The sequence below is a fragment of the Pinus tabuliformis genome, chromosome 2_1 (assembly GCF_031772625.1).
Source record: "Pinus tabuliformis cultivar Carrire ecotype Pingquan chromosome 2_1, CPIR1, whole genome shotgun sequence".
NCBI lineage: Eukaryota > Viridiplantae > Streptophyta > Pinopsida > Pinales > Pinaceae > Pinus > Pinus tabuliformis.
Window position 1 is genome coordinate 805,025,227 of NC_142299.1, and position 16,493 is coordinate 805,041,719.

General features: G+C 38.5%; 1 protein-coding gene across 1 annotated transcript; it reads left to right on the top strand.

The window, feature by feature from the left end:
* Nucleotides 1-1,204: 1,204 nt before the first annotated feature.
* Nucleotides 1,205-1,979, top strand: LOC149203034 (uncharacterized). Its single transcript, XM_089400084.1, has 2 exons — nucleotides 1,205-1,457; nucleotides 1,746-1,979. Exons 1-2 carry the CDS (start codon nucleotides 1,351-1,353, stop codon nucleotides 1,843-1,845), a joined length of 207 nt encoding a protein of 68 aa, XP_089256210.1. The 5' UTR covers nucleotides 1,205-1,350; the 3' UTR covers nucleotides 1,846-1,979.
* The last annotated feature ends 14,514 nt before the right edge of the window (nucleotides 1,980-16,493 follow it).

The window sequence follows — 16,493 nt, forward strand, 5'->3', positions numbered from 1 at the left end:
TCCAACTTTTTCTTCACAATTTTGAAAAAAAAATCAACCTCAAAAAACAAATTGCTAATATTTGGCTAACCCATACATAGTTATTCCAAAAACATAAATATATCAACTTACAAAACCTGAACCTAAAAAAACCACAATCATTTCACTTAACCATTCCATTAAATTCACTGTCCTAGCCAATCCTGTGGGCCTAAATTGCTAATATTTGGCTAGCCCATAGTACACAGTGATTCCAAAAACATAAATATATCAACTTACAAAATTTGAACCTAAAGAGAAGCACAATCATTTCACTTAACCATTCAACTAAATTCGTTGTCCTAACCAATCATGTGAGCATAGAAGTGATGCCAAGCATAACACGTTCATTAATACCCGAACAAGTTGTGGTCTAACTATCCAACTGCGACATGTGGAGGCTTGGTCTCCTTAACTTCTGTGGTTCAATCCCAAACTACCTAATCTCATTAACTTCGTGGTTCAATCCCAAACATGTGAAGGCTTGTGGTCCAACGGCTACATGTGGAGGCTTGGTCTCCTTAACTTGGCTACATGTGGAGGCTTGGTCTCTTTAACTTCTGTGGTTCAATCCTAAACTACCTAATCTTATTAACTTCGTGGTTCAATCCCAAACAAAACTATATATACCTGAAAACTGTTCAAAAAATAATTTCTTCTCTTAATTAATAAAAAATAATTAAAAAAAACTTATTTATTATAATTATTTAATTCCATGAATTACTTATCTAATCTCAATGGACTATACATGCTCAACCCATAGAGTATCCCATGCTTATTTTTCCATCATAATAGTCTATTGTAAGCTAATGTGCACTCTTACTTTCTCCCCTAACAGATATATATTTTAGATGGAAAAATTAGGTCAAATCAGAAATATAGATTTCCGGAAGCCAAGTGTCTTATATTCATGTTAGTACTGTAAAGGCTTTCAAAAACCCTGGAGTTTCTCCTTTATTCTATTGTTACGTTTTCTATATCATTATTGAACTCTAATTCAGTGGTTAACGGATATTTAGAGCTCTGATATAGTCATCATTTTGGTTCAACGAACAGCTAGAAGACCAGTGGTTGCGTAGTTTGAGAATGGTAGTTGGGTGGAATGGTAGGCAGGCATTCGTTCATCGCCTCTGTCTTACAACTTTCCGCGTGATTTTATTACTTCAATCTCACGCATTCTGAACAAATTTTGCATATTCAGGAAGTTTCCGCATTTGTAGATCTATATATACAGTGCTACTTCAGCAACACATTTGCCATGAGAGAGTAGAGACGTTTGCCTCGGTCGCTGAAAATTAGAGGAGGAGAGTAATCGTCTGTTGTTTGTCAAGAATGGGTCCTGGCGGTCCTGGAGGTCCGGGTGGTTGGGGTCCTGGCCCTGGAGGTCCTGGTGGTTGGAGTCCGGGTCCTGGAGGGTTCTTCGGTTGCATTCAACAATGGTATTATTATGAACAATTATTACTGTATTTTTTTAATTTTTTTTTTTACGGGTAAGATGGATAGATAGAGATTTGAACCGATGACTTATCTAATAAGAATTTGAACTAATAACTTCTATCTAATAGAAATTTGAACTATATCTAATAAAAATTTTAACTAATGACTTATAGCAAAGAATGCCATTCTTGGTCCATCCAAAACACCAGCTTAGGCATCACTGCATTTTCTTTTCTTTAAATGTAGCAATTCAGAGTTTCAGTTTTTCTTATACTTTGTGTTTATTGCAGCTTATATTTCCTGTGCTGCTGCTGTCTGCTGCAAGAGTGCTTCGGATTTTGTTGCCCGCCGTTCGGAGGCCGCCCAGGGGGCCCGCCGCCTCCATTTTAAGGATCACTTATCACACGGATAGTGTTATGGTCTGAGGTTGTGAATCTATTTCACTATACAGGCAGATCAAAATCATGATGTGATGCAACATGCAGATAAATAAAAATTGCGTTACTCTTTGTTTTTTTGTCACAGATCTTGTTTGTGCAATGTGGCATAATGTAATGGGCGTCTGTGAATTGAAAAAGAGAAGTAGATTTTGAAAAATTGTGTTACTTTTTGCATTTTTCACAGATCTTGTTTGTGCAATGTGGCTTTGTTTGTGCAATGTGGCTATTTTTTTTACAGTACTGAAGAAACGCTGCATAGCTGTATATAGAATTTTTTATTAAGATTATTCAACATAGTAGTTTGACATTGGAATTGGAGTGGGAAAGTTATCATTAAACCCTCGCAACTATATACATTATTGACAGCAATATAGCTGTTATGGGCGTTTGTGAAATAGATTTTGCTTTATGTTCAACTTTCACTACTGTTTTTTTAAAGTGAAATTGACAAAATTGAGCCTGTATCAGTTTTATATATATATATATATATATATATATATATATATAAGCTTTATGAATTAAATTTTCCAAATTTCACTGTTAACACGCATTAGAATTTCTTTTCGAGCCATATAATATCAAAGTTCTTTGTTGTTCAAGTGGCAAAACCTATCAACACCAAACGGTCCAAACCATAAACAAGATATCCGGAAAAGCAGGTACATGCTTGATACTGGGAACACTGGGACCTCTGAACAATAGGATATTCGAAAATAAAATTAAATATTTCTGAAGGCAAGCTCTTTTACTATTAAATGCAGTGAAGATATATGCCGTGTTTTATCCATTTAAATTCATATGTATTTATCGTGAACAGGTATTTAGTTTTAAGTGGTTGGAACGTATGTTTCACATGTTATGTTGAAGTATAACTTTTTAATTTTTAAAAAAGTATTTAATTCTTATATCTTTCTATATATTTATTTATTTATTTCTATATATTTATTTATTTAGTGTAAAAAGGTTTGTAGTTTAAGTGGTTGGAAAGTATATTTCAAGTTTTTTATTAAGTTTGAATTTTTATAAAAATATTTGATTCTCAGATATATAAATATAAATATATATGGTAAATGAATAGTTATTATTTAATTAAAATTATTGTAAAAAATTATGATTTTTAATTTTTTAATATAATTTTGTATTGTTAATTAAATATAATCTTTTTAAAATTAATATTTAATTTAAAATTTTGTTTTTATATTAAGGAGATTCATGTTTAATAGTTTTTTGAAATAAATGTAATGGAGATTATTCTTTAATGTTATAGATTAAAGAAATCTTAAATAAGATATGAATAAGTACAAAATTCAAGAAAATATTTAATAAAATAATAAACAAATACAAAATACAATAAATATAAATTAGTGATTATTGATTATTATAAGGATGAGAGTGGTTGGTGTAAGTGTGATTATGGGGCTTGGGTGTAAGTATGCATTTAAGATTTACACATATAGCACCCACCCCATGTTGATTACAATTATGCATTAATGAATATTGATCACCATCTCAATGGATGTGGTGAGTATAAGTGTAAGCTTGGGGCTAGGGAGTGTGGGTTGTGAGGGTGAATATTAAATGTACACCCCATCTCAATCTTTGTACTTTAATTAAGGGTAAGGGTGGAGTTGTATGTTGCAGCTCTAAATCTTACATTCATACTTGCAAACCCCACACCCTAATTGTGGGGGTGTATGTGTGAATCTTAAATGCATATTTTCATTTGCATCGTTACCCGCTGAATCACTTAACCCTCACCCATAACCACACACATAAACATGTTCACCTGGATCCCCACCTTCACTTAGTAAGTGTGTGATTTTTAATGAATTAAATGGAAAAAGATGGTAAAAGACAAAGAAATGAAAACTACCAAAAATGGTGGTATTGTATCTCTCAAGAAAGTTGTGTCATCTACACTCATTCACAAAAAGAAATTATAAGAGGTGTGTACTATCTTTTAGCATAAAGCATGATTTCTTAAGATGAAAAATCCCTAAATATCCAAAACCATAACCTTAGGAAAGGATGTGGCAAAAGAAATGGAAGCATTAAGGAGGGTAGTTGATACGTCAAGTTTTCAGGGAAGAAATCATGCACACAAACTTTGTTGGAAAATTTAAAAGATTAAGAAATGCTAAATGATCATGGCAAGCCACCCAATCAAAGATTTCTTGGGCTATGTAAGATGCCAAAAATGCAAAATGCCCAAAAAATGCACCAAAAAAATTGTAGTAAAAAGGTCAAGTTGTGGAACCATTGAGTTAGTGCAATAAGTGGATAGTCATCAATATGCATATAGATCAATTATCCATCCTTAGGAAGTAATAGTCTCCATTATGACAAGTTCCTTCGATAGATTGGCAAGCTTCTAGTGAAAATGATTCCTAGTAATCCCTTTTCCTTGGAGAAGGAGCTTCCTTGATTTAACAATCCAATAGTGTTGGAAGTTCTACTAAAGACTACCCTTCATCTTGATGTCCATGATTTAGTCAACTATGTTAGATATTGGTTAAACTAGCACTTCCTATGTGTTTCACAACATGGAACTGCCTTTCATGGATCCTTATCTCTGGTGATGTGATCATTGACTAACACCTGCGAGTTTTGGTCTAACGGCAATCATGATTCCCAACAAGTGGTATAAGAGAGTAGATCATGAGTTCGATACACACATGTCTCACATTAGGGGAAGATTGTTGGACTTTGGATAAACTAGTGCTCCCTGTGTGTTTTTCCACATGGACTAACTGCCTCTTGTGGATCCTTATTTTTGGTGATGTGATAGTTTATTAACACCTGCAAGTTTTAGTCTAATAACAATCGTGATTCCAAACATACTATTTTCTACTCAACATAGTGGGGATTGATTTCTATAGGGCCCAAGATATCAACCACCTCTAAGGTATCCAAGAGAGGTGGGAAATATGATTGAACTAAATACACATTAAAGACATGGTAGAAGCCAAGGAAATGGGTCGTACATAATTTAAAAGTGTTCTCACTAATAACCTTGGGGGTGGTGTTAGGTCGATATTGTAGTTGGTTGAGATTTGGATAAGGTATCATGAGTCACTCTTTCTATAACTGCAACCATACCTCATCTCCCACCTAAAACTTATGTGAAGCTTAATGTTAATCATGGTATTACTTGTACTTCACATTGGCTTTCTATGAGATATCATTAATTTGTTGTTGGTTGAACTATATCTTCTCGACAAATTTGGATGCTCTATCAACATCATTATGAGAATGGGAGGATTCTTTCTATGTAAATACAATGTTCAAAACTACATCAACTGGGGCTAATAGGTGGAACCCAAAGCAGATCTAAAAAGTGTTGAGGCTAATCCAAATATTAAGGGATTTATTGTAGCTATGTTGAACATAAGAAAGGATCTCATCCCACATGCATGGATGTTTGGAGTTGTACATTCTTAGGATATGTGCAATCATCATGTAGACTACTTTTATTTATCCAATAGTTTTGGGGTGGAAGGTAGTTGATTTTGGTTAGTGTGGTGTGCACTGTTGACCATAGATCAGATAAAAAAGTATCCAAGAACCTATTATTATTAGCTACAATAATAGTCCATGGTAGTGAAAAATGAACATAAGCATGCTTATTGAAGAGCCTAGTCATGGCCACTACTATGTTATTATTCTTATAAGATGTTGAAATAGCTATCTTAGATATGTGACAACCCAATTTGAGGTTCTCTCATAAAAGGCATTGTAAATATGTTAAAAAGACGTGAGAAAGAAAAAAAGGGGAAAATTGAGTCAAGGGACACAAATTCCAGAGCTAGGGAAGAGGATGGCTAGCTTGGGAAGTTATGGTTTCTTATGCAAAGAAAGAAACTGAATTGTTGGACAACCATTAAAGACTGTTGGTGTAGGAATTTAATGGAAAAACTCTCCAAATTAAATAAGTTGTAACAAAAGCACCAAACCCATGTGCTTAAGGAATGGAAACAAGAAAAGAGAATGAAGGGTAGCAGAAGGGGAGTGACGAATTCTAAGGTAGTAGATACTAGGAAGAGGAAGGAAGATATAACAACAAGAAGATTTTTTTGAAAGATGGGGAAGGAGTTTTTGTGGTCTTGACATAAACTGAGAGAATTCGAGAAAATAATTTATGGGAAGAGGATCCATTCAAGAGAGGGGAGAGCCTAGTCGAGTGGAGATCTGCATATCACACCATGAAGAAATATGATAAACATCCTGTTAGCGTAGTCAACAAAATTGTAAAATAGAAGAGAAGAGAAGAGGAGTGAAGGGGATCAGTTCCTAGGTTCCCTGGAGGCTGTGGTTTGAGTTGTTATTAAATGGAGCCATGTAATAGCTTGGGGTTCATGGAGACTATGGGTTGAGATAAGAAATCCTTGGAGCCCTGTAAAAGATTGGGTTTGTGGAGGTTGTGGGTTAAGATAGAGGTCTCTGGAGCTCTTTAACCACTTGGGTCCTTGAAGGTTGTGGGTTGGGATGAAATATCTGGAGTCCTATAAAAACTTGGTTCCCCTGGAGGTTGTGGGTTGAGATGGCTATCTCTAGAGCCCTACAACAACTTGGGAAGAGACCATCCTAAAGCAGTTCACAAGGAAGACTTGATTGGATATCATGGTCACAGTGGATTCTGGACTCCTAGAGGGAGTGAATCACTCTGTGTATGCTCAGGGTGAAGTGGAGCACCTTTGAACCCTCTATGTTGACAAAATATAGCAGAAAACTATTGGGATTGAGGAAGGAGGTCCTCTAGAGTCCTTGCATTGTTGATAGCTGGTGTTCAGTCCCTTAAGAAAGCATCCCCCTCAGAATTTGGAATTTGTCTCGAGGGTGACAACAACAAGTAAATGTGGGTTTATTTGTATACAATTGGGCAGAGAGTCCTTTTCCCCGACTCAGTTATAATGCAAATCAAAGTTAAGTGCTTACACTCAAAGGAAACTGTCTGTTGATAAATGTTATTTCATGATGTTTTCCTTGTTCTGGACTTGTGTTCATTATATTGTCTGCTGATAAATGATATTGCATGTTGTTGTCATGGTTCCAGACTTGTGTCCATTATATTTTCTGCTAATAAATGATATTTCATATTGTTGTCACAGTTTCGGACTCATGTCGATTATATTGTCTGCTGATAAATGATATTTCATGTTATTTGTTAGTTTTTGGTAGCATCGAAAGTGATCTAGCCTTGAAAATTGGTAGAGAGGCTAAGGCACATGAGTTATAAAGAACCCAGACACCGTTTGGTGAAATTCCACCCGGATTGTATTTTATTAAAATAATTAATATTTTTAATGGAGTTCCTAAGTCTAAACTTAGGGAAATTAAAATATTAATAGGTATGAATCAAAATATGGGTGAGAATGATCTAGAAGGCAGATCAAGTCATGTTTTAATCTTATCCATTGATTAGAGACTTAATCTCGGCCATTGAAGACTCAATGGGAAAAGTATAATATGGAGGCTTGGGGTTCATTTGGAAACACACATCGAGAGATCGAATTGATCTAGAGTTCAAAATTTTTGGGGCTAGGAAGCTGAGAAATTCGAACTAAGTGATCATTCTATAGTAGAGGGGCAAGGATAGTTCGGGAATATTGAGCAGAGAGGCAGAGAGCCATTAGTGTAGGTAGCGCAACACCAAGAGGGATTGACGCTAGGCCAATCTGGTCCCATGCAGGCCTGACGCTAAACCAGGGAGAGCCAACGCAAAGGAGAAAGCTACCTTCACGTAGAAATCTAGAACTACTGAGGAGATGCCAGAACAATCGGGAGAGGTTGATGCAGAAGCTCCAGGAGGCAGAAGAGACAGCGCAAGGCTGACACAGAGCCTGTAAGGCTGACGCGGGGCCTACATAGGGCCAATGCAGAGATAGCTAGGGTTAGCCAGTTATGTTGTCGGATCAGCCGGAAACTGTCAGGTGAAGTGAGGTAATCTCACTCAGTTTTCTGCCATTATTTTTTCTCTGTAACTAGATTTCCAGGAGGGCATCCAGAATTGTATTCAGAACTACTGCTTAATAATATAAAACCCTCAAAGCTACTGCACCGGTTTTCTCGCATTAGGTTTTTCTGGGGACTATTTTGTCCAAAAAATAACGGTGTCCTATGTATCTTGTTCTTTACTCAGTTTCTTGTTTCATGTAATCAAATTAAGTTGGTGTAGGCTGCAGAAGTAATTTACTTCAGTATTTTTTCAGAAAATAACTTGATAATGTATATTAAAATCAAGTAGGAGAAGTAAATTTGGTTTTTCTACAATAGGGGTTTCTTGAGTGTAGGAACTTTCACATGGTATCAGAGCATTGATTTTGAAATATGGAAGAGTAGATCCAGTGTTGAGCAGTGAGGCTGAAAGCTGCACTTGGAAGCAATTCGAATTCCCTTGAAGGGATTGCATAGTCCTTGCCAGGAAGCAGATCCGAGGAAATCTCTCTCTGAGTGAGACGACAGAGAGGTACGATTTCTAGCTTGAGAGTTTTCCGAGGCAGAGGGTTGACGCAAAGCCTCAGTGTAGTGCTTGAAGGGCACAGTTTTTGCCTAAGAAGAAATCCACTAGAAAAGAACGAAGACATGTAGAAGGGAAAATTTCTTCTCAAAGAACTTTCTGCCAGAAAGTTCAAATTTCTCACTTGCTGAGGAGTTGAGCAGTGTTAAGTAGTGAATAGAGGAGTCAGTTTGATAGTTGGGTGAGATGGCATCGCATGGGCTCAAATATCAAGACAAGTTGGACGGAGCCTCCAACTATGTCATATGGAAGACCAGAATCTTAGTTGTTCTGGAGGAATATGATCTTGAGGCCTACGTCAAAAGTGTTGTAGTTGTTCCTGCTGTAAACAATCAAAATAAGAAGTACAAGGCCGAGTAGGGGAAGGCAAAGAGGCTCATTCTCAATGGAGTTCAAGGTCATGTAGTCTCACACTTATAGGGCAAGGATACAACCTGGGAGATGTGGGAAGCCTAGTTGTCTTGGTATGAAGGCTCTTCTAAACAACAAAAGATGTATTTAGAGCATAAGTTGCAACAGAATTTGATGCAGAAAGGAGAAGGGGCGAACCTCTATATTCAACGCCTTGATGACACTAGAGACCAGCTTGCTGCAATAGGGTCCACTCAGTCAACCGTGATGGTGAGGATAGCCCTGAATGGAGTCTCAAATGAATGGTAAGTCTTCGTCCAAAGCATATTGGGCAGGGAAAGACTACCTTCATGGGAGGACATGTGGGTGGCTCTTCAACATGAGGAGATAAGGAGAGACCTAGTGAAGGTCAATCTCAATGGTAGTAGTGGGAGCGGCACAAAGACAAAGGAGGAGGAGGAAAACACAGCGCTAGCATCGAAGGGATAGAAGAAGCAAAAGCAGAAGAAGGACATTTCGAAGGTGAAATGTTTCAAATGGGTCACTCTACATCTCAGTGTCCTTTGAAGCAAAAGGATAAGGATGAGAAGCATGATCCAAAGGTTGCAGCCATGAAGATAGACAAGGATGAGTTTACCATGAGTGCCCGCACATCTCCAGGAGGGAGATGGGGCGATATTGAGCTATAGTCGGGAGGACTATACGTGGGAAAGATCCTTGAGGAGTCCACCCCTTGGATCAATTCCTTGCTATAGGAGCCCAAGATTCAGTAGTAGCGAGATGCACTTAGTGTTAGATGATGCAGTGGATCGTTTGGAGGATAGATCTAGTAACCCGAGACCATGAGCTGATCAGTGCAGAGTAAGGTTGGCAGCAGTGCAGTTGGCACAGTGCAAAAGTCATCAGGAGCACAAAAGATTTAGAGGGTCAAAGACTAGAGCATTCAGATTCCAACATTCATGGTATTATGCTGAATAGAGTTAAGCTCAGTTAATTTTCGATGTTTTTCAGTTGCTTCTCTCAACAACTGAGTTGTAGTACAAGTGCAGTTTTAGCAGTGGCAATGCTAGCAGCATAGCAGATGCAGCGTTTGAGAGGGAGTTGTAGTACATATGCTGTAGTGACAATGGCAGTGTCATGGGAAGCAGTATAGTAGTAGCAACAACACAATGTTGGTGGAAACAAGAGTGTAGAAAGGAGGTGCTTCAGAAATAGAGCAACATGTAGGTGGACATTATTGCTAGAGCACCTTCCTTGCTAAGAGGGAGTGTTAGTTTTTGGTAGCATCAAAAGTGATCTAGCCTTGAAAATTGGCGGAGAGGCTAAGGCACATGAGTTATAAAGAACCCTAAAACCATTTGGTGAAATTCCACCTGGATTGTATTTTATTAAAATAATTAATATTTTTAATGGAGTTACTAAGTCTAAACTTAGGAAAATTAAAATATTAATGTGTATTAATCAAAATATGGGTGAGAATGATCTAGAAGATGGATCAAGTCATGTTTTAATATTATTCGTTGATTAGAGACTTAATATCGGTCGCTAAAGACTCAATAGGAAAAGTATAAGATGGAGGCTTGGGGCTCATTTGGAAACACACACCGAGAGATCGAATTGATCTAGAGTTTGAAATTTCCTAGGGCTAAGAAGCTGAGAAATTTGAACTAAGTGATCATTCTGTAGTAGAGGGGCAGGGATAGTTCAGGAATACCGTGCAGAGAGGTGGAGAGCCATTAGTTGAGGAAACACACCTAGAGGGATTGATGTTGGGCTAGTCTAGGCCCACGCAGGCCTAATGTTGAACCAGGGAGAGCCAACACAGAGGAGAAAGTTGCCTTAACGCAAAAATCTGGAACTACCAGGGAGTTGCCAGAACAACTGGGAGAGGTTGACGCAAAAGCTCCAGGAGGCGGAAGAGACAACACAAGGATGATGCATATCTTGTAAGGCGGACACAGGGGCTATGTAGGGCCAGCACAGAGATAGCTGGGTTTAGCTAGTTCTGTTGCTGGATCAGTCGTAAACTATCAGGTGAAGTGAGGTAATATCACTCAGTTTTTCGCCATTATATTTTTCTGTGTAACTGGATTGTCGGGAGGGCATCCAACATTGTATTCAGAACTACTGCTTAATAATATAAAACCCTCAGAGTTGTTGCACTGGTTTTCCCGCATTGGGTTTTTCTGGGGACTATTTTGTCCAAAAAGTAACGGTGTCTTATGTATGTTGTTCTTTGCTCAGTTTATTATTTCATGTAATCACATTAAATTGGTGTAGGCTGCAAAAGTAGTTTACTTCAATATTTTTTCAGAAAATAACTTGATAATGTATATTAAAATAAAGTAGGAGAAATAAATTCAATTTTGTTGCAGTAGGGGTTCCTTGAGTGTAGGAACTTTCACATTATTGTCACAGCTCTGGACTTATGTCCATTATATTGTCTGTTGATTGCATGTTGTTGTCATAGTTCTGGACTTATTTCTATTGTATGTTATTATGGCCTATACAGGTGATGATAGCTCTGTGAAAAATATAACAGTAATGGTAAGTCAGGCCTCTCTATGCATTTGTGTTGATTATTGAATGAACTATGTTGATAAATAAACCAAGTAAATCAGGGCTTCCGAATAAGAAATTGAATACTATGTGAAGGGATTGTTGGTGTCGATTTCAGGGCTATGATATACTAATAAATAGTAATTAGTGTAAGATTGGGAATTAAGTACGTCTTTGAACATTATTTCAATAAAATTCTTAAATTGTATAAAAAATGATGAACCATTGGTCATGGGGGGGGGGGGGGGGGGGGGCAGAGGGGTAGACCTCAAGGCCTTGGAAAAAAAAAATCTGAAGGGAAGCATAGGGCTCAGAGACGCATTTTTATCCATACAAAATATTACATATAAACTACTTGTGCAGGAAATGGTTGAAATTCCATATTTACTCCTGGTATTTCTATTCAAAGCGCGTGCATCTCCACATAGTGTGTCATGAGAGCATCGAAGGAGGTATTTCTCACTCAAAGCGTAAGATTAACTGGAGGATCTTGCAGGAAGGATTAGCCAACCTTATATTCTCAGCAGACTAGGTATCTGCTGCTAACATCTCTGTGGTGTTGGTGGGGCACTAGAAGGTTCTGCGTAGCACCCTGGAACTGGTTGCAGCTTTGAAGAAGATGCAGGCACTATTGGCATGTGGCAGGAGAGGTGAAGTCCTTTCAGGAGTTCACTCCAATCCTATGGTAGGTAATGGCCAAGAATGTGTTGGAACCTCCGTGCTTGAAACTCCCAGTTCATAACTGAGGAAACTAGGAGGAGCTGAAGCTTATTATAGAATTGATTACCCAAGCTAAGTAGGGGTAACACCATGAAAGGAGTTAATGACTTCTCTCCATCGGTTTCAAGCTCTGTAATCGTTCTGGAGGTATAGGGGAATTTTAGATCGGGGCCTTGGTAAAGAAAGATGATCAAGATGATTAACATCGAGAGGAAATACATCAAAAAAATGAATAGAGAATCCCTCCTCATTTGCATTGTGGAATATTGTGGCAAAGTCCCATAATCGAGCCATGGAAAGGGTAGCAAGTCACTTTGATGTGGTGAAGAGAAGTACATCTCAACCTTATAATGAGTAGAAAGCTTAAACCTTATCCTAATCTGATGAGATAAACCCTAAGCATGTCAATTCCGAATTGGTCATTGATATTGTGCAACATTGAGATTAGCCAAGTGGATTCCTTGCTGAGTTGAGTGACATGGTAGGAGGTCAGAACATTCGCAAAATCCCTCCATAGCGAATATAGAAACGGGAACTGACCTTGACTAGGTCAGAAATCAGGTAGCTAAAGGGGGATGTAGTAGAAGGACAATGCCAATCCTGACTAGATCAGAGGTTGGGAATTGGGATGTGGTTACCACACACACACATACTGGGCAAGACCGAATATAACTAGGTCAGGATTCAATGGGGAGGGGGGCTTTGGACCAATAGTTAAGACATTAATTAAGTGCATGTAGCCCCAACCATCTGCACAACTAACTACCAGGTGGGCCTATGGTAGACTGCCACATGGTAGCGGGAGGTAGGTGACATTTATCCCCTATGCATAAAAAAGAAAGAGAAAATATAATAACAAGGTATAATTATAGAAATAAAGGATAAGAGGGTGAGAAAGAAGGTCTAAACTTTAAAGTTCCACTCCCATGACCACGTAATGGGAGTTGGACCTGCCTAGTGGTTGCCTCTTACTCGAGGTGAGTAGTATGGGTACGTCACAGAGTGGTATCAGAGCAAAAGTTAAACACTTGGACTGGATGGGCTTAGTCGTGAGAAAGTAATGATGGTGAAATATGCTAAGTGATTTTTGGGTGTTCTAAATTATTGAGTGTTGTTATTATTAGGTTTATTTTTTATTATTATGATTATAAGTTTAAATGATTACTGCATATGAATTATGATTATGTTTTCACACTAACTTGGTTGATTTGTGTTGGCTTGACGAAGCCTGATCCAGGTTCAGTGTTAGCTAGCCAAAAAAATCCCTACACTACTGGCCCTTTTAGCAAACTGAAGTCTCACTCGAAGCAGTATGGTGGGATGCTGGCACCAATTTTCTGCACCCTTGAGATGGTTGTGATGTCGGTTTATTCCAACTATACCTGCCTTCACACAGGTTTCTTAGCCCTTTGTTCCACCCTTTAGTACCTTCGTGAAAGGGTACAATTGGCTTTCACGCAACCCTAACCTACGGCTCAGGGACTTTCGCAATGCTAGGGTAGCGAACTGTGATATCTCCTAAAATAGGCTAAGTGTCTTACTTATCCTTTTAACCGATCTTAGTTAGATTTGCGTAAACAGATGTTCTTACTTGCGTTTACTTAACCAATACATTTACATATATTTGCGCATCATATAAGCATTATAAGTGAAATTCATACCCAACATAACAAGATGCATAAACAGAAAATAAAGACACAAAAATTATAGAATCCTTCTCTTTATTGATAATTCCATACAATTACAGATTCAACCTGCCCTGTGCACTCAACTGCAGGGGTCCACGCACTTAGCTGTGGACTTCTAGGCCTCTTCACACTCAGCTATAGAGCCTCTACCTATGCTATGACCCAAACTTAGACTTCTACCTTAGAGCTATCTCTCATACATGTCGATGCTTGATTATTCTAACTACTTAGAGCTTAGCTCTTTTTATACAATCCCATGGTCCGCGAACCATGGGTAGATATTTTACAGCTGACATTACATTTCCAAAATAAGGGTGGTGTTAGAGCCTAGATTTGCCTCAGGCTGAAAAGACAAGGTTCTAGGTCCACATCAAACCACGCTTAGCCTCGTAGCTAGCCCTACGAGGACAGGAGAGGGCTCTCTCCGGGTCGATCTCAGCAAAAGACAAGCGATGGGGCTCGAGATGACTGAAATAAAAGCTAATTTTAGTCTAGGTATGAAGTACAAGAGTTTGATTTGAGTTTTGGGGTTTTGTGCTGGAAACAAGGAAAGGCAAATTGGGCTCGGGGATGAGGCACAGTTTCTGCAGAGTTCTGATTGGGGCAAGTAAGTCAATCGTTTTGATGCTTTAAAGTGAGTGAATGGATAGATCAGATTGGTGGGGAGCTAAGGAGAGCAAGAGAGTCTCAAGAATTCTCCTTAAACAGATGAAAACATAGAAATAAAAACAAATTCAAAGGCAGAGCATAGCAGTTAATGGATTCTACCTTAATCACTCATTTGTTAAAATTTAGAAGAAGAGACAGGAAAATGATACACATAACACTAATGCACTTACAATTACTTAGAGAAGAACACCATCAAAACATAAAGCCATGGATCCAAAACAGTGCTGCAAAACCCTGGTCTTTCCTTAGCCAAAAATGCAGAGATAGAATGTACAATGATATGCCAAAGCAATCCCTAGTGTCCAACCCTAAAAATGAATTAGGAATTACATGATATAGAATAGCCCAACCCATTCCCTTGCCTCTAGGGGTCGAGCTCATCATTCTAGAAGCTGTTTCAACCAATTCTAAACAAAGCACTAAAATCTAGGCAATCAAAACAACTTGCCTCTATAAGGTAGGAAACTGATTCATTCATTAAATTTTCACTTCTTAGTGAATGAATCCTCTAGAACAAGTAAATAAGTGCCAAAATTACATCATGTTTATCCAATTACATCAAGATAGATCAAAAATTACATCAAAAAGCAAAACTAGTCAAATTGGCCGAATTTCTGAGCTGGAAGGTGAAAAATTGAGCAAAAATCCTCTATGCACCGCGCCAAATCCTCTATGCGTCGTGCCACTTTGAGGAACTTCCTGAAGTCCAAATTGAGCCCAAGATAGCTCATTGGAAAGCCCTGCCTGTCTACTTTCCAACCCAAGTGGAATTTTTCAATTTGGATGTCATTTGCCCCTCCAAAACTGCAATCTCCTAGGACTGCTTCCTGTGTGTCAAAATAGGGGCAGAGAGGTCATTTTGTGAGTGTTTTTGACCTCCTGAGGACTCAAAACTTGCCCAAACTTCTTGGCCATGCACCAGAAGTCATGATTTTTCATGCCAAATCCAATGATGTAAACTTTTTGCAATTTGGAGCTCCCTAGCAAAAGCGCGCGCCACGTGGCGCGACGCATAGGGAGAAAAAACCTGTTTTTTGTGCCAAAATTTTTAAAAATGCCAAAAATGCCCCAAATTTCTTGAAATTTGAGCTGGATCTTCTTCATTAAGTGTTATGCTCATAACCTGCAAAAGATACCCAAATACAGAATATGCGAAGAAAGATACCCAGAACATAGAATAGTGAGAGACAACAACAAATATTTTATTATTTAGAAAGCAATGTTCACTGGCCTCTTCGAGGGGGCAACCTCCAATAGAGCAGAGCTCGATTCAAAAATAAGACACGATGCTCCTCGCAGGGAGTCTCTATCCTTTATATATGACTCATACATGCAATACCATGGATCAATACCATGGGTTATTAATACCATCTATCTAATACCATGGCCCATTTGCAACTAACTGTGGTCCCATCATTAATTGCGGGTTAACCACTTACAATTATTAATATGGGCTTTATTGACACTTTACTATGACTCGATCCCACTACATAAATAAGGGGGTTAGGGTGGGACCCTAACATGCCCTCCCCCTTAAGAATAGCCTTGTCCTCAAGGCTAAGCTGTGGAAACTGCTGAAGAATAGTGGCTGGTTCCCAAGTTGCATCTTCTGGAGAGGTGTCTTTCCACTTGACAAGAACTTCCCTAATCATGCGGCCACGCAGATGCCTTTCTCGAGTGTCTAGGACATGTTCAGGTTGGAGCCAGATTGACCCTTCCTCGTCCAATTCAGGTAGACTGGTTTGAATTCTAAAATTGTTCCCAATCAATTTCTTGAGGCATGAGACATGGAAAACTAGATGGATTTTTGCAGTAGGCGGCAAAGCCAGCTTGTAGGCTACTTCTCCAATGCGCTGAAGTACTTGATATGGTCTGTAGAATTTTGGAGATAGTTTCTGACAACCCTTCTCTTTGAGTGATGTTTGCTTATATGGTTGCAGCCTTAAAAAGACCTGATCCCCTTCTTGAAATTGGCGCTCTAAGCGATGCTGGTTTACCTGTTGCTTCATGGGGTTTTGAGCTTGATGAAGATTCTCTCTAAGATGGGCGAGCATGGTTGCGCGGTTTTGTAGGAGTTGATCCACTGCTTGTACC